At 38.8% G+C, this 20,964-nt stretch overlaps 1 protein-coding gene across 6 annotated transcripts in view; it reads right to left on the bottom strand.

Moving 5' to 3' along the window:
- Window positions 1-20,964, bottom strand: part of LRCH1 (leucine rich repeats and calponin homology domain containing 1) — a 204,032-nt gene that overhangs the window by 47,783 nt on the left and 135,285 nt on the right. For 5 of the 6 annotated variants that reach the window (XM_015121050.3, XM_015121052.3, XM_077974335.1 and 2 more), the window contains exons 5-13: window positions 20,410-20,546; window positions 18,478-18,605; window positions 16,692-16,755; window positions 13,032-13,137; window positions 10,709-10,833; window positions 6,306-6,373; window positions 4,190-4,276; window positions 286-375; window positions 138-174 (exon numbers count right to left, since the gene is read on the bottom strand). In XM_015121050.3, the coding sequence (XP_014976536.1) occupies window positions 138-174; window positions 286-375; window positions 4,190-4,276; window positions 6,306-6,373; window positions 10,709-10,833; window positions 13,032-13,137; window positions 16,692-16,755; window positions 18,478-18,605; window positions 20,410-20,546 (842 nt within the window). The remainder of the gene's footprint in view (window positions 1-137; window positions 175-285; window positions 376-4,189; window positions 4,277-6,305; window positions 6,374-10,708; window positions 10,834-13,031; window positions 13,138-16,691; window positions 16,756-18,477; window positions 18,606-20,409; window positions 20,547-20,964) is intronic. The other variant, XM_077974336.1, reaches the window with a different exon arrangement.

The following is a 20,964-nucleotide window of genomic DNA, read 5'->3' as shown; positions in this document are numbered from 1 at the left end:
TGTCCTGAACAAATCTGAATATCGGCCTCATTAATAAAGATGTTTCACTCCCTGACAAATCTTTACAGAATGTGGTGGCCGGTATTCCACGGCAAAATATTGCACAGAGTTCTGGTGAATCCCACCAGCAGCCTTACCTCACATACTGGAGATGTTTCCAGCTGTATTTGACCACTGTGGGAACAAGGAAAGAAAAAAAAAAGATATAAAGTGAAATTTAAAGCATAAAAATGTCAATGTATTATAAAAAGAGAAAATATAATTTGTTATAAAAGGTAAGCATACTTCAGTGCAGAATCTTGTAATTCTAAGGCTTCTGCTGATCCCATAGGATATAGGTTTAAAACACTTCTCTCTGTAATATCTGTGCTCAATCTAAACAGTAGGAAAAAAAGATATTCGTAAATTTATTAAACTTTTATTTTTAATAAATTCTATTGGTCTTATCCAGTTCAAATTTTTAATGTACTAAAAAGTTATGTTTATCTTTAGGGTTAAGTGAGGAAAAGTTTACGACAGAAATTTCAAAGTGCATGGTATTTTCCCACCATATGCCAAAATATAATATTCCACCTGCTATTGGTAATACAATCCAACTTGTTTATAATATAATTGTAATTCCTAATAAAATCAAAATTTTCAGAGGTAGTATAGCATATACTCAATTTTATTTTAGAACTTTATGAATTTACAGAAGCAAGTCAAGTTGCTGAGAGTATTACATTATAGTATATGTACCAATGGCATTTGGTTTTAATAGGGAGATATACATTGTATCTCTCACTTAAAAAAATCACAAGCAATTTGATATGCATTTTTACTTCTGAAATAGTCTCACATAGTTTCTAAATTTCTGCTATTTTAAGAGATGAAGTTTTTTTTTTTTTTCCTTAAAGGCCTATAAAGCCAGGAATTTCTGTAAGTTATATAAAAGTTATAAAGTCATCTTAAACAGGGGTGCGTTTATATTATAGAGGCCTGTGAAAATGCTCTCAAACTAACAATCAGAAGGCCTTGAGAGAAGAAGCCAAGATAAAGACAGAACAGCAATAGCCAACTAAATTTTCTGACACATAAAAGGTAAACTTTTAAAAGTTAATCCTACAATCAATGGCTTAACTAAAAAAGAAAAAATTCCTGGATCTATGAAATGTGAGATAAAAGAAAAAACACAATGTGTATGTAAACTTTTTTATTACTAATATTCAGTCCCAAAGCAGTTAGAAATAAATGACATTTTGAAGTGTCCTCTCTATATCAGAAACAAAACCAGGGCTCTTCATGACTATTATACTGGCTCACAGAAATATTATAAAATTAGATGTCATATTATAAAAATTATTTCAGGATAAATAACAATGATCTAAAGCAGCCAAAGTAGTGGATTATTTTAGAAAGACAATGAAATTCATACAAAATTTTACAACATAATATTTTGAAATAGTGCTCCATAAAGGTGCGAATCAAGTATTACTTGGAAGGTTAGTTGAAACTGTTTTCTTCCACTATCTTAATATATTTCCTTTCATCTTATTTCCTTCTTAAAATCCATCTTAATATATTTCCTTCCAGTTTTTCTAAATTTCCTGCACAACTGGTACCTAATTCTATCTATATAATTGGGATCAAACATTGTGCATTTTTACATACTTTTTTTACAAAAAAGTTATACACTTTTTTAAAAGCATAAAAGCATTCTATGATATCACTAGAAACTTTAAAAAACATTATATTGGCCACATCACATTCCATCTTATCAATGAGTATAATACACTTAAAGTATCCCTAAATTGTTAGATAATTTCTTTTTCCAAATATTTGCTATTAAAAATACCTATCCCTCATTCTCTACCCCAAACTGTTCACGTCTTCTTGTCTCTTAGGATAAGTTCTTAGATTTCACTCCAAAGTTTTATATAGGTTTCTAGACTTGGTTACATACTAAGTTACTTCTGGAATGGTTTTGCCAATTTACTTCTCCACCAGTAGTTTATGTATTATTTCAAATCCTCATAACCCTAAAAGGTAGGTACTTGTCACCCCATCTTATAGACGAAGAAACGGGATGCAGAGAAGTCATATAACTTACCCAAGTTAACTGATGCTGCAGCTATGTTTAAAAAGTTTCTAGCTAATTCAAAGTCTGTTCTTTCCACAAGCCACCCTACTTCCTGATTCATTATAATGAATACATACACACATACACAGGCCTACATGTACTTACATGTATGAACAACCATACACATGAATGCATACACATAAACACACATCCTTTCACTAACTGCCCTGGCTCAGGATGTAGAATTCAGCTCTTTGAACATACCTTGATTAGGTGCCTATGACATGAGCCAAATATAAGGGAGAATTAACATGAATAATCACGTTTAAACACCATCATTGCCTCCCTCTAAATATAAAATAAAATCTGAGCTCCTTAACAGCATCCAAAGCGGTTGCCTGCATCATTCTACACTGTCTCTGGTGATTCTCAGTCCTGGCTGCACATCAGAAGCACTGGCTGACTCCAGTCCCCAAAGGAAGTGCCTGGTGTCTATTCTGAAAAAGTTCCACAAGTGATACTGAAGCACACTAGGATGGAGAGCCTCTGTTCTGCCTGAGATTTCCCCAACCTGGCTCCATTCATTCTGACCTTCATGCCTTTACCTAAGCTTTTCATTCAATCCAGAATTTCTCTTTTTCTCGAAATTGGCAGTCATTAAAGGTCCAGGCCATTATCCTATCCTTCAGGAAGACCAGTCCACCCATCTCCCCTTTACCTGAGGTTGGGCACTTGCTCAAGTCTATCATTTTTACCTCCACTTGAAGCACTTGAATCAATTACAGTTATTTATTTATTTATTTGTTTGTTTTATTATTATTATTATTATTTAGACACAGTTTTACTCTGTCACTCAGGCTGGAGTGTGGTGGCTCAATCTCGGCTCGCTGCAATCTCTGCCTCCTGAACTCAAGCGATTCTCCTACCTCAGCCTCCTGAGTAGCTGGGATTACAGGCACGCACCACTATGCCCAGCTAATTTTTGTATTATTAGTAGAGACAGGGTTTCACCATGTTGGCCAGACTGGTCTCAAACTCCTGGCCTCAAGTGATCTGCCTGCCTTGGCCTTCCAAATTGCCAGGATCACAGGCGTGAGCCACTGCGCCTGGCCCAATTACACTTATAAATAACTGCTCAAGGCAATCTCTATCCATTCTAGTTTAAATTCTCGGAAGGCAAGAGCTGTGTCTTGTCCATCTTTGCATCCCCCAAGGTACACACTGCAGATCTTCCCACACTCCAAACACTCAATCAATGTCTGCAGAATTGAAATGCCTTTCAAATCAATTGCAAAGGATTTCCAGCTGTACTAAACTGATCCACCACTATTCTTTCAGGGCCAGAAATCATAGGTGGTATATTCTCATTAGCATTCTGGGATACACTAACCACCCTTTTCATAAATTTGCAGAACCCAGCTGGGATCGCTGCAGTGTGATTCCCATGTTCATCATATTGTAAGACCACATCAGTTTACCAAGTCCTCTAGTTCTCTAGAGATCATGAAGTTATTACCCGATACATGAAACCTGCTATTGTTTAGCTGAAAAATATTTTGTCCATGGGAATTCCATTACCATTAGTTAAGAAATAGAAAAATATTATCCACATATCCACTGCATGTGGTGCTTATTACTGATCAAGGCAAATTCACATTTAAAAATTATCCTGTATCCCAAATCTTTAGAAATATATTCTTCAGTTAACATATATTTGGCACTACCCCAGATAAATATACTACTACTTGATATACCAATTCTTTCCTTTTTGGAAAACGTTTTCTTTATATTTTTTATAAATCAGGAGTTTAAACTTTAAGCAATATGAAATATGTACTTTTACCATAGTTTTGTTTTCTAAGAATTATACCAAAAATTCCCATATGAATTTCGTGAGGGGTGAATGAACTCAATAAAGGGTGGTGAAAGGGGAAACTGATCTCACTCTCTCCAGAAGTTTGACTCTTTCACTTTTGCATCTTGGGAAAACAGGCAATAAACATGACTTTTGTTAGTAGCTGGACTGGGCCAAAATTATTTGTGTAGGTATTTTAGGAATGTAGACAATATACTCCATACATTAGTACGCATTATTTACACATGAAACCTGGACCATGGAGACATACATACCCATTGGGATCTTGCAGCAAATCTACTGCTTCTCTCAGCTGCTCGATCATTGCTATATCCATGTCCTGATCTTTGGATGAACTTATTCTGTAACATGAAACCAAGCATAAGAATGAATATGATCAGCCAGGCATGGTGGCTCACACCTGTAATCCCAGCACTTTGGGAGGCCAAGGCAGGTGGAACACAAGGTCAGGAGATCGAGACCATCCTGGCTAACACGGTGAAACCCTGTCTCTACCAAAATTACAAAAACTTAGCTGGGCATGGTGGCGGGCACCTGAAGTCCCAGCTACTCGGGAGGCTGAGGCAGGAGAACGGCGTGAAGCCGGGAGGCGGAGCTTGCAGTGAGCCGAGATCATGCCACTGCACTCCCGCCTGGGCGACAGAGCGAGACTCTGCCTCAAAAAGAAAGAAAAAAGAATGAAAATGATCAATACAACATGAATGTCATCTAATTTCTTAAAAAGCCAACTTACAAAAATCCATCTAACATATAAAAATGATTTTGACAGATTCAATGCTATGGTGAACATGTGTTTGTACCTTGTGGGGTGGGATGCCAGAGCGTGGTGGGAAGAGCCCCTGAGTAGGGGAAGCCCAGCTCTGCTGCAAAGCAGCTCACATAAGATGTTTATGCCTGTGCACCCCTAACTGCTCCTGTGCACAGTGAGGCAATGGCCTAGATGAGAGGCTCTCACAGTTGTGCTTTACTGAGTTCTAGGAGGGTTCATGAGGGGGATCAGCTGGACGAGTCTGTACTACTTCTAGGCCTTCCAACTCCCGTTAAACCAGTTTGATTACTTTAATGCATATAGGGTTTCAGTGTGGGACAGTGGTTCTCAGTCCAAACTCTAGATGCAGCAAAATCATCTGTGGCGCTTAAAAACCATGCCAGGCCCTATACGTCCAAGTGGGTCTGACTAGGGGTTCAGATTTTATAAAGCTCTACAGATAATCCTGGTTTACAGCCAGGGTTGAAAGCACTAGGTATAAGATTGAGAATGGAGTTTCCAAAACTTTATATAGTTTTAAAACAACTGCCTCTTTCCCTATGCTTCTCTGATTGTATAACCAAGTTAGGCCTCCGTGGCTCTCAGCAGCGTATCCAGTGAGTAGCTGGTAATACAGACGGTGACCAGAGAGGAACTTCCCAATGTTTTTAAAGGACAAGAGAGATTTGATCACGGCAAGCCCTTCCTGCTACAGAATGTAAGACAACAACTTTCTGTAAGGAGAAAAGTTTTAACAATGGGATAAATCCTCACTAAGAAGAAAAACCCTACAAGGTACGATGGAAAGTCCACACCTGCCTCCCAGATGATAGAAATAAAAATCCTGGGAACAAAAACTATACTCTATACCACATAGTCCAAACTCAATTTGCCTGGACACGGTTCATTGTCTAATGGGATCACACACCCCCTCCCCTGTAAATCTTGCTAAACAAATATTTATCCACAGTAGAGTAGAAGGATTATCTGTCTAGTACAAGATTCCTTGGGTTCAAATGCTGGCCCTCTGTGACCTTGCGGCAAGATAATCAATATTCCTGTGCCTCAGCTTTGTCATCTGTGAAATGGGGGACAAGAACAGAACTTGCCTGTTAGGAGTGTTGTAAAGATGAAATGAGTTATGGCCTGTGAAGTATTTAGGACAATGCCTGGCACATGATGTTGAATAAATGCTAGCCCTGGCAGTTGGAAGTCTTGGGACCAGAAGTCTATGGTGTTCTCAGATCTTGAAGGGGATGACTTGGGGTAAAGAAGGAGATCAGAGCTACAGGTCACTTCAGGTCCAGCTGTTGGCTTCTTCAGGCAATTGTATGGACAGTAGAACCTCCCATCTAGAAATTCTAGCTAATTCTCTGAATCACATGACTACCCACAGCCTCAAAACAAGTAAGACTCAAGGCCAAGGAAGAGGTTTGTACTGCCCAATATCATGACAAAAAGCATCGGACAGAGAAAAACTGGCAACTTCTTATCAATATTGTAAGAATATCAGCGTGCCCACAGAAAAGCAGGTCAAAATTCTATCACAATAGAACTGCCAGTCTGCTTGCAAGGTGGATTTTAGAGTGATGATGGCTCATAACCGAGGCCTTGGTACTCACATGCCCTCGGTTTGCCAGTGTACATCCTCTTCTATCCGTAACAGCTCTTCACAGTCTTCTGTCCTTGCCTGTGGACAAAACACACAGGGTTCCTGAAAACCACTGGCTACTCCTCAGTAGTCAGGAGCCAAAACCTGCCCAGCCCATGTTTATAACAGTGTTATTCACAATAGCCAAAAGCTGGAAACAAGCCGAACAGCCATCTATGGAGGGATGGATAAACAAAATCTGGAACGTACATGCACTAGAATGTCACTCAGCCTTAGAAAGGGCGAAGTTCTCACGCGTGCCATACACACAGATAAACCTTGAGGACATTATGCTACGTGCAATAAGCCAGTCACAAAAACACAAATACTGTACTGATTACACTTATATGAGGTGTACACCGTAATCAAATTCATCCAGACAGAGAGTAGAATGCTTGCTGCCAGGGGCTGCCAGGAGGGAACGAGGGACTTGTTATTGAAAGGGTACACAGGGTCAGTTCTCTAGATGAGAAGAGTTCTGGAGATAGGCTGCACAACGTGAATGTAGTTAAAACACTCTGAACTACGTGTACATTTAAAAAATGGCTAAGGTGGTACATTTTGTAAGTATTTTCCCATAATTAAACATTCTTTAATTTTAAAAAATGTGGCCCAGGACCACAGCATCTGTTAACTTATCATCAGAAATTTAAAGCTTCACCGGATTTCCTGTTGCCCTTTTAGCACCTCCTTGTATTGCGAGATCCCTCTCCTGGGCTTGTGGGTCACCTGTAAAGATGCACTCTAGTGTTTGTGACAGCAGGGATGTGTGTGAGAGTGTGCACGCATATGTGTGCAGTGGGGAAAAGAGAAAGTATAAAATTCTTAACAGAAAAGTGCTTCCGATTGTATCTAATAGTTTTCATGTGTACAACACCCAGAATTCACTCAAATGTTCTCCCTGCACTGTCACCCCACTTTTTCCCAAAGCGGCACTAGTGGCACTGGCTATTTAGAAAGGCAAGTCCCACCGTGAGCCTTCCACAGGCCTCCTTGCATGTTCATCTCTGACACAGAGAAACGCTGCTTTAACCCAGCTGATGGCTAGAACGAAAGCCAACCTGAATAGGGCCACATTTTCCTGGCTAGGAGAAAACACCAGCCAAAAGGACCACTATTTGTGTCAAGGTTCTGGCATATCATTAACTAACTCGGGACTAGCCAGTCCTCCAGATGTGTTGTTAGGACAAGAGTTTTCTCGAAGACATGGCTAGCTGCCCAATGCTAGACTCTGGCTGGGAACACACTTGGACTTTTTCTATGGTGGTTACACTTTTCACGTACAATACAGTCAATGCATAAATGACTGTGCCACTCTCCACACTCCAAATGACAGAAAAATTCATGGGTAAAATATACTACCAGAAATGACCAAGACAACATGTTCTGATTTTGTTTTGTTGGGTTTCAACCATAGGAACAATGGGTATTTCTTTTTGATTTTTTGTTTCAAAACTAGAAGTAGCCAAGAGTATAAAATGTCTCTTTTTTCATTAGGCAAAACAGGCTTACTGGGTGGCTTTTGCTAAGTTAAATGGTTATACAGCTGACCCTCATTATCTGTGGATTCTGCGTTTGTGAGTTTGCCTATTCACTAACATGCATTTTCAGTTCCAAAACCAGTATTCGTGCCGCTCTGGAGGTCATCTGCAAACATCTGCAGAGAGGTAAAAAATTTGAGTCCCAGGACATGTATGTTCCCAGATGAGGTGGAACAAGGTGACACTCTGCCTTCTTCTTTCGGCTCTCTTACTGCAAATAAGTGTCCTTTTTCACAGTCTAGTTAGTGCCATGTTTTCACACTGTTGCGTTTTTTGTTGGTGATTTCACTTTAAAATAGCCCCGAACATAGTGCTGGAGTGCTGCCTCGTGTTCAGAAGCCCAAGGAAGTTGTGATGTCCCTTACAGAGGACAATACGTGTGTTAGACAAGCTTCCTTCGGGCATGAGTTACGGTGCTGCTGGTTGTAATGTTCATCAAACAATATATGTTAAATAAGGTATGGTTGCAATGTTCATCAAAACAGTATGTATTAAATAAGGTATCTTTAAACAGAAATACACACGAATCAAGGTTATGTGTTGATTGGTTGACAAAAATGTAGTGACCAGAGGCTTGCAGGAACGCAGCCCTCTATTTCCCCAATGAGTGATGGTTCAGTATTACATAATTCAATATGCACAGTGATGTTACACAATATAACTGCTGTGAATAATGAAAATTCACTGTGGTTGCAAAGGTCCAAGATGCTTATTCCGTAAAGAAAACAGGATTATGCAAAGCACAGGACTCTGTTTTTTGAGAAAGGGTCTCATTCTTTCACCCAGGTTGGAGTGCAGTGGTGCAATCATGGCTCACTGAAGACTCACTCTGCTAAGCTCAAGTGATCTTCCCTCCTCAGCGTCCTGAGTAGCTGAGACTCAAGGACCACACCACCACATCCAGCTAGTTTTTGTTTTTTTGTAGAGATGGAGTCTTAGTATGTTGCCCAGGCTGGTCTTGAACTCCTGGGCTCAAGTGATCCTCCTGTCTCAGCCTCCCAAAGTGGGGGATTACAGGTGTGAGCCACTGTGCCAGGCCAAGCACAGGTTGAAAGACTTAAAGTTGACGGACATCGAGCCTAATATGGGCCTGATTTTCAATGCACAATTTTTCCTTAACTTGTTGTAGATGTTTGTTTATTTTATCATTAGCATTTTTCTTTTCATTTTCCAAGAGAAGTATCTTCCAGAAAGCATTTGCCAAGTTGACTTTCACACCCCTATCTGCTCCTCCAGTTTCCATCTACAGGACCCATTCTGTAGAGCAGCCATTTCCCTGAAGTCCTTGAAATCTCTGAATTCAGGGAAATTTGCTTTTCTGAAACAATACGCTTTATTTTTACTAACTGCTTTGTTTCCTCTAGAACTTAAATATGGACATCTTCTTAACACATTATTCGGGGTTTCCATCTTTACCTTAGATTCTTAACTTAAGAAGAACACTTGATACACTCCAATTTTCACATTTTCATGGAAGAATCGTCCCACAGAGCTGAGAGATAGGGTCTAAGCTGGGGAAGCCTTGTAGAATCAGGGGCCTGAGAGTAATGTCATTATATTTGTACTTTAGAAAAATGTTTGGTGGCAGAATATATATATAGAGAGAGAGAGAGTGAGAGTGTGTGTGTGTGTGTGTGTGTGTGTGTGTGTGTGTACACACATGCATGCATGCAAAGGGGGTGCAGCATTGAGTAAGAAGTGGAGTGGGTGGGGTGGTGCCTGAAGTAATCAAAGTGAGAAACTATGAGGCTCAAATGAAGCAATGTCAATGGAGACAGGGGACAGAAACAAGGCAATGGGTGTGACCTATTTTAAAACAAGGATGTATGGATTAATGACATTAAATACAGAGAGTAAAGAGTTAAGGCTCTGTGTTTTATCCTTCTATACAACTTCTGTAATCTAGAAACATATGTCAGGTTCATTATTTTTATCTTGAGGCCATAAACATGTCCTGAGCACACCAAGGTCTCCTATGGTGTAAAATTCAGCTGTTTTCCTCTCCATTTCCTTGAAGGTGATGCCCAGACAGTTCATTTAGGCTGGTTCCAGCCATCAGGACACAATGCTCAGAAAATAAGGATGAGTACTTAGGGATCCCATTCTTGGCTTCAGCATAATAACTCAGAAGTTACCTAAGAGCCACAGTGAATCTGAATTTTACAAAAACAATAATCTTTATGATTCTTGGGCGCCACAACCTGAACCAAAAGGGCTGGCAGAAACATACCAAGCACCTACTCATGTTGTGAAGTGGAACCTTCACTATCTGCTTCAGTAAAGCGCTAGTTTTTCTCTCCTCCCTGTGTTGCTACTAAGATGAAGGCTTTCCTGACAATTCGGCAACTTTGCCTGCCCTTTCAATGCCTCAGGGCACCTACAAAAGTTCAGGAATAAGTGTCCTCAGAGAGATCTTTCCAAAAAGGAAAGACATTCATTTCTCAATTTTGAAAGTCTCCACTTTTGTCTTTACACTATAAATATACTCCCAAGAAAAGGATTTACCTAGAACATGTTGAAAAGAATGTGAAACTATTTCAGCTTTTACTGCATGGTAATGGTCACACTAATGAGTTTGCCAATTTGTACGACGCACTGAGTAGCGGAAAGAAAATCAGATCCATAAACAGACAGATGAAGAGGCACACAGGGCAGGGACCAGCTCCTCACATGGGCAAATAGACAGGCTGAGCGCTGAGATGTTTGGAAGGCTTCAGGGAGGGTGCAGCAAGCTGGACGTTGAAGGGGATGGATTGGCAACCTTGAACATAAATTGTAAGGTGCCAAACAGAAGGAAATGAGTAAAAAACATAGTTGATCCTGAAAATCTTGCCTTATAGTTCATAAATTCCGAATGGAGACCATCTGCTCTATCAGTAAACTGGTCTCTTTCTTCTCCTGAGTTAGTGCTGTCACCCAAAAGGGAAGGCTCCGGTTGAAATTCCTGATGAAATTCCCCTGTTAGGAAAATATATAGAGAGACAGAAAGCATGATTTCTTGAACAGAAGAGCAAAACACAGCTGATCTTCAAATATCCTCTAGTCACTACAAGTCCTCTGTGTTCCCCATGAAGAAGGTATACGAAAAACCCAAGTTTTCTCTTCCCTGCAGGGAGGAAAAGATAAAAGTAAAATAACCCCAGAAAGCCCCAAACTGAACTTAAAAAGTCAAGGCCTCTCTGGGCTTAGTTCCCTATGAGAAAAATAAGATTTTCTCTTACTTTTTAAGGAATGGAGAAAAGAAAGTATAAAAGAGGGCTTTTTTGCCCTCAGTAATATGTGACTATGTATTTCATATTTAAAATCCAACACATATTGAGCAGCTACTAAATGGCAGGTATTATGCTAAACATTTTAGGGATTAAAAAATCAGCCAAATCTGACTCCTGTCCTTAAGTAGCAAATAATCTCAAGGACGTGTCTATGAGAAGGGCCACACAAAGGTGATAGCATGCCCAGATGGGGCACATCCACCTAGAATGTGTTCCAGGGGAGGTGGGGACACAAAAGGAACACCCTACACAACTCTTCCAACTGTTCTGAAGATGAAAAAGAACCATACTGGGCCACCCTTTAACACTCTGAACCAATGTAATACCCACATCTAGACGAGAGGGGGAAGACTCACTGGTAACAAATTATGTAATTCTTTTATTTGAAAAATGTGCCTAAAATACCACCTCCTATGGTGCATAATATTACTAAGTTTATATGAATTAATGAAGTGGCAGTTATACTTGTATATAAAGCATACAGCTATGTTTTTAGACAACATATGGTTCTCATGATAATCTCAGGTAAACAGAAATGCTAAACTTAAAAACCTAAGTGTAAGAAGTGAAAGCAAACACTAAGGTTTGAGTGAACTTAAACAGCTCTCCTATCACTCATAAGAGCATATTCCAACTATTTATGAGAAGATCTGTATATTAATCCAGTTCTACACTATTCATACATTGTGAAATAGTCTCTGCCACAAATGAGTAAAACTAAATGTTTGTATTTTCCTTAAAAGTCATTGGGAAACGGGGGCAATCAAAAAAATTGCCATAATGTTACCCAATGAGGGCTTCTAACCAAGATATGAAACGTATTAAAAGGATCTTGAAGGCACACAAGATGCAGTGTTTAGTGGTCATTTGACGACTATTAAAGAGCCACAGAATTTTCAAGCTACACCGGACCTTTGATATTACCTAATCCAATCATCTCATTTACAGGTAAGGGAGTCAAGGTCACCTGACTGGGCCAAAGTCAGGTAGCTTCTTGAACACACACCTCAACTACATTTCCCACCCTCACGTGCAGTGCGATGTGGCCACGGGATGAAGTCTAGCTTGTCAGTGATGGGCACTCCTTCCAGGCCCAGTCCATAAAAACTCCCATGAGTAAACCTCCATGCTCCTCTTCTGGTTTAAAACAGATGGACATGAAAGTTTTGGAAGCCCTGTGTTAAAGATGTTGGAGTCATGGTATGAAAGGAGCTTGGGTCCTTAAATCAACACTCAGAGGGGAGTTGCCTGCCGATCACTAACTCCATTTGAACTTAATTTGGATTGTGTTGAGCTACGGAGATTTGGGAGTCTTCTATTTTATAGCAGCTAGAGCTTTCCTAACTAATATATCTATCACATCAATATTTTCTTTCCAAGAATGGATTTTAAAAATTAGCCGAGCGTGGTGGCAGGTGCCTATAATCCCAGCTACTCAGGAGGCTGAGGCAGGAGAACCGCTTGAACCCAGGAGGCAGAGGTTGTGGTGAGCCAAGATCACGCCACTGCAGTCCAGTCTGAGTGACAGAGCGAGACTCCATCTCAAAAAGAAAAAAGAAAGAATTTTATCTAAGTCTTCAGAATGAGACTAGGTCTACTATGCACTGTAGTAAGTAGACTACACACACATCAGCTGTGTGACCAATGGCAAGTTACTTAAACTCCCTGAGCCTTGGTTTTCTCACCTATAAAATGGAGATGATTAGAGTATCCATCTTAGACTTTTAAATTTTAAATGAGATCAACTTCCCAGATGAACACAGTGCCTGCTACATAGGAAATACTCTAGAAAGATTATCACTGCCCTATCTGTGCACAGGTTATTTTAAACATAACATTTGAAACTGAAAAGCAAGCACTCTCTCCACATTTCCATTCTCAGACCTTTAACGGGGCTAAGGCGGTGGCACGAGTCCTCCTTGATGATCTGTTCTTCTTCCATGATATTCGACATTGGCACATTGAGGCTAACAGTGTCTTCGTCAGAAGGCTAAAAAGATACAGTGCACTGTTTAACTCAAGAGAAGTGTTATCAATGTAGATAAGGAGAATGCTATGTAATAAAACAACATCCTGTGATTCTCACAAACATCATATTGAATATAAGTTGCCAGATACAAAGGTCAATTCCACTATTTAAGTTCAAAAAAATGCAAAACTAATCCATGGTATTTAAAATTAGGATAGAAGTTGTTCTTGGGGTCGGGGTGGGGCTTTCTAGGGTGCTGGTAAAGTTCTGTTTGTTGAACTGGCAGCTGGTTATATGGGTGTGTTCACATCGTGAAAATTAATGGAGCTAACACAGGCTTCTCTGTGTTCTCTTCTGCTTTAAGCTGAAATCTTGTCAGGTACTGGTATGTGGTTTGGATGTATGTCCCCTCCAACTCTCATGTTGAAATGTAATCCCCAATGCTGGAGGTGGGGCCTGGTGGGAGGTGTTTGGGTCATGGGGGTGGATACCTCAGGAAGGGCCTGTGCTGTTCTTGCTATGCGTTCATGTGAGATCTGGTTGTTTAAAAGTGCATGGCACCGGCCAGGTGCAGTGGCTCATGCCTGTAATCCCAGCACTTTGGGAGGCTGAGGCCAGTGGATCACAAGGTCAAGAAATCGAGACCAACCTGGCCAACATGGTGAAACCCCATCTCTACTAAAAATACAAAAATTAGTTGGGCATGGTGGCGCATGCCTATAGTCCTAGTTACTCGGGAGGCTGAGGCAGGAGAATCGCTTGAACCCAGGAGGCAGAGGTTGCAGTGAGCTGAGATCATACCACTGCACTCCAGCCTGGCAAGAGAGCAAGACTCCGTCCAAAACAAAAAACAAAAAAAAACAGTGCATGGCACCTCCCACATTGCTCTCCCCCAACCATGTTGCTCTCTTGCACCATGTGACAGGAGGCACTCCCTTCACCTTCAACCCTGACTTCTGAGGCCCTTGCCAGAAGCAGTTTCTGGTCACATGCTCTGTGTACAGCCTGAAGAACTGTGAGCCAACGAAACCTCTTTTCTTTATAAATTACTGACCCTCCGGTATTTCTTTATAGCAACACAAGAGTGAACTAATACAGGTGCCTGTCTTATTTCTCTATTGTAGGCTGAGGAAGCTGCATCACATATATAAAAGTGCTAAAGAACTGTAATAGTTAAAAAGAACTGCTCTGTGTGATTTTTGGAGTAAAGCTTTGGCTTAATAATTGGATTAGTTTTCTCTGAGGGTTTCCTTTCCCACAGTAGCTGATGACGTTTATTCAGAAAACCTATGATTCTGAATGAAATATGGAGCCTGGTTTATTTTCCTCTGTCTCCATTTTACTGTTGCTACTTAGGGAATAGCTTTCCAAATCTCAAAAATCAGGAAACTCCATAAAACACATTTCAGGAGATTATGGATTGCTCCTAAATTCTTGAGGTATGGTTTTCAGAGTCTGTCCTTGTTTACTTTTGGACATATGTACAGATTGTTTAGAAACTGGCAGAAATCAGGCATGCATTTCATTCATTCAACAAATATTCATAGAGCTCCACACTTTCCTGTTTATCTTGATAAAAAGATGTTTTTAATTTCTCAGTGACAAACGCTAAATCAATCAATGACAGCAGCCAAAGAAAAAGAATCAGGTGTGATCCCTGAACCCCAAAATGTGATCTAAATGGGAAGTAACATCACCTGACCACAGATGGTAAAATCTTTGCCAAACCAAGTGAAAATAGGAAGCTATGTAAGATAATTCAGAATGCTTATCATTCTAAAAAATAAATTTCTTGGAGGTGTACTTAAGAAAGGAGGCTGTAATGTAAGACAAAGAAAGGCCAATGGGAAGATGTGTGCATTTTTATTCTGTTGAATATAATCTTTTCTGTATTCCTTTCTCTTTCTACCCACCTCTCATCTTAAAAATTTAGCACAATTCCAAAGATATGCATCTAATTAAAAGGCATCGAATAAATCCTTGGGCTCCTTTTAGAATGATATTAGCATCCTACTTATGCTTAAGTGAGAACAAAAGGATAATGAAGTTCTTTATGTAATGTTTTATTAATGAGTTTAATTAGAGAAAGCAGGGTCTGTTTAATTTAACAGAAAATATGCTTAGGGTGAGTAATTTCTGAAACAATGGTCCATTTGCGAGGACTTAGGAGTTGAAGAGGATGAACTAAAATGCAACTAAAGCAATGTGTTTAGTATCCCCTCTCCCACTGAAACACAGTAAACTATTAATGTGCTTCCTATGGGTTATTTTTTTTTATTGACACTGGCCTTCTCTGCCTATTAACTCTTCTTCCTTTCAAAATGTTCTACATTAGAAGGATTTTTAAAGAATCCCACTTTTTAATACACTGCTATATACAGCATTTTGTGAAAAATAAAATCAAATACCTCAGCTACCTATTAAAATTCAAAGACTTGAGGAGAATTGGAGAAAGGTTTTTTTTTTTTTTTTTTTTTTTGAGACGGAGTCTCGCTCTGTCGCCCAGGCTGGAGTGCAGTGGCCGGATCTCAGCTCACTGCAAGCTCCGCCTCCCGGGTTCATGCCATTCTCCTGCCTCAGCCTCCCGAGTAGCTGGGACTACAGGCGCCCGCCACCTCGCCCGGCTATTTTTTTGTATTTTTTTTAGTAGAGACGGGGTTTCACCGTGTTAGCCAGGATGGTCTCGATCTCCTGACCTCGTGGAGAAAGGTTTTTTTCCTGGAGTCATACATAGAAAAAATGTGAGTTTCTTTGATGGGGTAATTGGCCTATTAACGGCAATTTCAAAGAGTATTATAATGTTTCAAAACTCAGTAACTACAGAAAGTAACTTCCCTCAAAAAAAGAAGAGCACCTGATACTTTTCCTACCACTCCTTTCTAGATCTCTGAGGCCGAGAAGCTCCATTTAATGGTACGTTAGTGTTAGATTTTGGGGACTCTAATAGACTACATGTGAGATAATAAATCAGTTATCAAAGCATTATTTATAACCACTGTAGGAAGTTCTAATGTGTGAGGCCTGTTAGCTTACAAGTAACCAAACTTTTATCCAATTAACTGAACAGATCTAAGAACAGAACACAATCTAAGAGTCTGAGGAAAATAAACATTGTTATAAAAACTATAGCTACTCATAAATGCATTTCCTGTGGGTCAATTACTAACATGAAATGTACAGTTGATTCCTTAACATTTATGCATATGTATAACAATGTTTTTCTAAATTACTCTATTACTGAAAAATAAGCATATTTATAAAAGTGCTTCATGAGCACTTGCATACTACTTAGCCACTTTGTAATATTTATTGGGCACTCAATAATATTTTAGATAATGTATAGGAGAGGAAGATACAGACTCTACTCTTGAGGCATTTACAAAAATAGAAAGATGCAGAATAAACTAACAACAGCTAATATTTATATAACACTTCGAGGATTTCCAATCGCTTTTACGAATATCACATACTCTCATACAAATGAATCAATGCCCTTTAACAGAAAGGAGTTCAATGAACTCCTGGGAAATATGTCTGGAAGTACAGAAGGAAAAGAATCTGATCACTAACTTTACCTCGGTGGCAGATAATCGCTTATCTCCATTGTCACTTCCAACTCCTGAATCAGAATCCTTCTTGCTGAGATAGATGCCATCAATATTGAATTCATTTAAAAAAGATGAAAATCACAAAGTTCACACCAAGATATATCAATTTATATTCTAATAATAATTTTGCTATGCAAATTTTTATTATTACTGTCAGGCAACAAATCAGTCTAGTATTAAAGAATATTAAGACATGGACCTAATGAAAATCAGACGGTAGCACAGTCTAAACACGGTATAAGATAAAATTCTTTGTGTTCAGGGTTTCATGGATTTATGCTCTAATCAAGTGACTTGCTCTTAGATGTCAAAGTGTTTCTTAAAAATAGTTACCAATGTTCTTATTTTACTGAATCTAGCAAACCACATAACTGCTTTTACCCCTTAGGTTATGAAATGTGATTACTTTCAATAATTCTGTAAATTTTTATCCAGGGATTAAGTACGTAAAACAGTGGATACATATGTTAAGCATTATATAAAAGTAACATTAAGGTAGTCAGAAATTTTACATTTACTTATGCAGCAAAAAGTGAAGGAAAAGATTTCTGCAGTAAAGGCTTCTTAAAAAGAACCTGCATTTCTATAACTGCGATCAGTGAGGGAACGTTGTTTTTTGGAAGCTCAAGGCTTGATTTATGCCACAAGAAGCTCTAGGATGTGTGAAAAGGTTCTAACATTTCCATTTGAAACAGGAAGTGGCAAAAAGAACTACACATACTGTATTTTTAAAAGACCAAAAATAAAGCCTTCATTTTTTTCTTAACGTTGTTCTGGAGGCATATTCAACATTAATAATTGCTAAAACGCCATGTCTGGGCTCAATATAGTTATTCTGATAAGTAAAAAAATCCACATTTGTATTATAGATCTTATTTATAAGTATATACCCACTTACACAGGAAGAACTGATTATTGATTAGGAGACAGTAGATGATATTTGAGATATACCAAAATATTCTCAATAGCATCAGTTTTTGCTTTCATATCCCAATAGTTTCTCAACTTCTTGGGTTTTTTTTTTGTTTGCAAAATTTTTAGTATTATTTAATTTTTACACAATAAGCAAATTGACAAAATGAGAATAAAATACAAAAATAAAACAGTGTGTATAGACCTAATTTTTAATGCAATCACATTATAAATGCCACTGTGAAGCCAAAAACCTCTACATTTGTTATTAGTGTAGTGACATTTAAATGGTTCATTTTCTCTGATAAACATCTGACCTGGAATATACAAAATTATGTTAATTAATTTACAGTAAGACGATCTTGCTAATAGTAGCAACTTTAAATCTTAGGCTGTAAAACTCATTTTATATATATTGGCATTTTACAGTTGATGTTAGAACTGAAGGGATGATTTTAGTTTACTATTTAAAAAGTTACTAAATTTTATTTTTGCTATGTGAAAGGATCTAGAACAAAAAACTAAAACACATACGGGAAGATTATCAGTTTGTTGTTACAGGCATAGAAAGTACCAATTTTAATTATTACAAATAGAGAAAGGTAATTTTTGATAGAGCTTTGTTCCTGATTTTGAAAAATCCTGGTTTTGTTTGTTTTTTTTTTTCTCAACTTCTTGTTTTAAACACAAATTAAGTGAGTAAAGCAAATTGTTTTGTTTTGCTTTGTTCTCTGCAGACACCATGGTGACTTAAAACAAACAGATTTTTGAAGTCAGCTACCTGGAGGGCCTTGGCCTAGGCAAATTTTAAACGGGGGCTTTGAATGAGGGCATGACTCACCCATCTTCCACGTGCTGGTGTAAATGTGGCCTCTCCATGGTGTGGAGATAAAGGGAGTCAGTTGTCTTAATCTGGCATGCTTGTATGCTCAGATACTTAAATATGTGAACTTTGCCCTTTGTGCAAATCTATGAAGAAATTAATAGTAATCATATTCATTTTTCAATGACAAAACAAAATGTAAGTATCAAATCCTTACTCTGTATATTTCAATTTTCCCGATTTCATGTCAAGTAACACCCTACCCATGTACACTAAATCCGTCCTTAGAATTTTGGGAATCATTCCCTCCAAATTCTACTTCGAACAGAAAACCATGCTTAAGCAAATTTCCCATTTTTTCTTGCATTAAACTATAAAAGTCTAACAAAAATGTATTCAAGTATATACAGTATAAAAAGTATAAAGTCAGATGACCAGCCTGGTGAAATTCCAATTACAAAAGATGAGAAAAGCACAATTATTTTCGAGCCCGTAGAAAACAATTCGGAGCCTAAAAATAACTGTAGATTTAAGAAGCTGTTAAATTATTTAAAAAGAAAATAAACTTCAAAATATTTACATGGTTAAGCATCTGAAAGCATAGTACTTCATTTTTCTCTCATGCAGTTTAATATCTGAGCTTGAGACCTGTCTCTAAATAATCAATAACCATGTTTAAATTCCATTTTCCAGCTAACATTTAAATAAGGAATATATGGCTGGGAGCAGCAGCTCACGCCTGTAATCCCAGCACTTTGGGAGGCCAAGGCGGGCGGATCTCTGGAGGTCAGGAATTCGAGAGCAGCCTGGCCAACATGGTGAAACCTCATCTCTACTAAAAATAAAAAAATTATCCAGGTGTGGTGGCAGGCGCCTGTAGTCCCAGCTACTCAGGAGGCTGAGGCAGGAGAATCGCTTGATCCTGGCAGGCAGAGGCTACAGTGAGCCGAGATCGTGCCACTGCACCCAGCCTGGGCGACAGAGCGAGACTCTGTCTCAAAAAAAAAAAAAAAAAAGAAAAAAAAATCAATCAATCAGTGTACTCCGTGAAAAAAATTCAAATAAAATGATAAATAATAAGACATTTAATTCTGGAGTTGGAGTGATTAGCATAGTCAGCCAAGTGCTGGTAAATAGATTTGATGCAGCGGAAGACAACTTATTGTTTCTCACATTCACTCAACGGTTACCTGTGACTGCTTACAATCAAGTTTTATTCAATATTATTCTCTTCAGCAGAGAATCAGAAAACTGGCCTTCGGAGAGCTGCTTAAGCACTATTGATAGCACTGGGAATCAGAAAACAATACCCCAAAATGAAGGCCTCAGAAGCAAAAGTTTTTCTCTGACCTCTCCTGCCCTCCTGCCTCTCGGTCCCATTCTCCCAAGGAAGGGAGCCTTAGAAATTTGAGTCCCTCTTCCCCAAAGCTGGTCATAGAAACCAGAACCCCTTTAAAACCTCAAAATATTACTTGAACTTTCCCTCTGCCTTTCTGTGTAAAAACTGGCCATAAAGAAATTATCTGACCTCTCTTGTTTGACAGTAGGCCAATAAGAACCCCCATTCCAAAGAGGGTCCTGCGCCACACCCAGAAGGAAGGGATGATCCTCAGAGAGCCCAAGAAGAATCCAGAGACACAGGCCCCGCTGGGTTTCCTCACTCAGTCTATTAACGTGAGATCATACTCTTTTTGTCCAATCATATTTCTACATGGCTGCCCACACTTTGTAAGCATAAAAATGGACAATTTCCCCTGTATCTTTGGGTCTTCACTCTGGAAGCTTCCACGTACATGTTGATAAATTTTGCATGCCTTTTCTCCAATTAATCTGCCACTTGCCAGTGATGAGTGATTTTCAGCAAACTTTCAGAGGGTGAAGGGGAAATTTTCCCTTGGCCCCATAACAGCACATCCCATGGGGCATTGGCTTTGCTGCAAGACCCCTCACCTGTGCTGGAGGAGACTGCAGAGGATTATTCTCAAGTAGCAACACTTGCAGCTGCTTCATCTCTCTAAAACAAATTGGAATCACGAGCACTTTGTTGCAGGAAAAGTCAAACTTTACCAAGGGAAGATCTACTAGTTCTAAAATAATAGAAAAAAGAAAAAAGAAAGAAAAAACCTTAGAAAGCAATCAGATTAATGGCTGATCATTCAAAAATTAATGTTCTGCTTCTCAGGAAAAATATAATTGAGTATAATCAAAAGCAAGTTGTACATTAGGAATACATGGTGTGTGTACACAACATTTTACCAAAAGAGGGAAAATCTTTCATTGCATGCCCCAAAGTTTTACATTGTTGTTAGTTCTGATAAAAACTGGAAACACTTGACATTTACAATATCCATTGTTTAAAAAGACTTTTTTTTCAGCAAAAAAAAATCACGCAAGCCACATCACACAGGACATGTTTATGTTTTAACTTCAAACTGTTTCCCAGTAGCATTCGCTAGCCCATGAGTAATATGTTAATTACAGAATATTCTTATCTAATCAATGTAT

The sequence above is a fragment of the Macaca mulatta genome, chromosome 17, assembly GCF_049350105.2.
Source record: "Macaca mulatta isolate MMU2019108-1 chromosome 17, T2T-MMU8v2.0, whole genome shotgun sequence".
Lineage (NCBI taxonomy): Eukaryota > Metazoa > Chordata > Mammalia > Primates > Cercopithecidae > Macaca > Macaca mulatta.
This window is presented reverse-complemented; position numbering and strand designations above follow the sequence as displayed.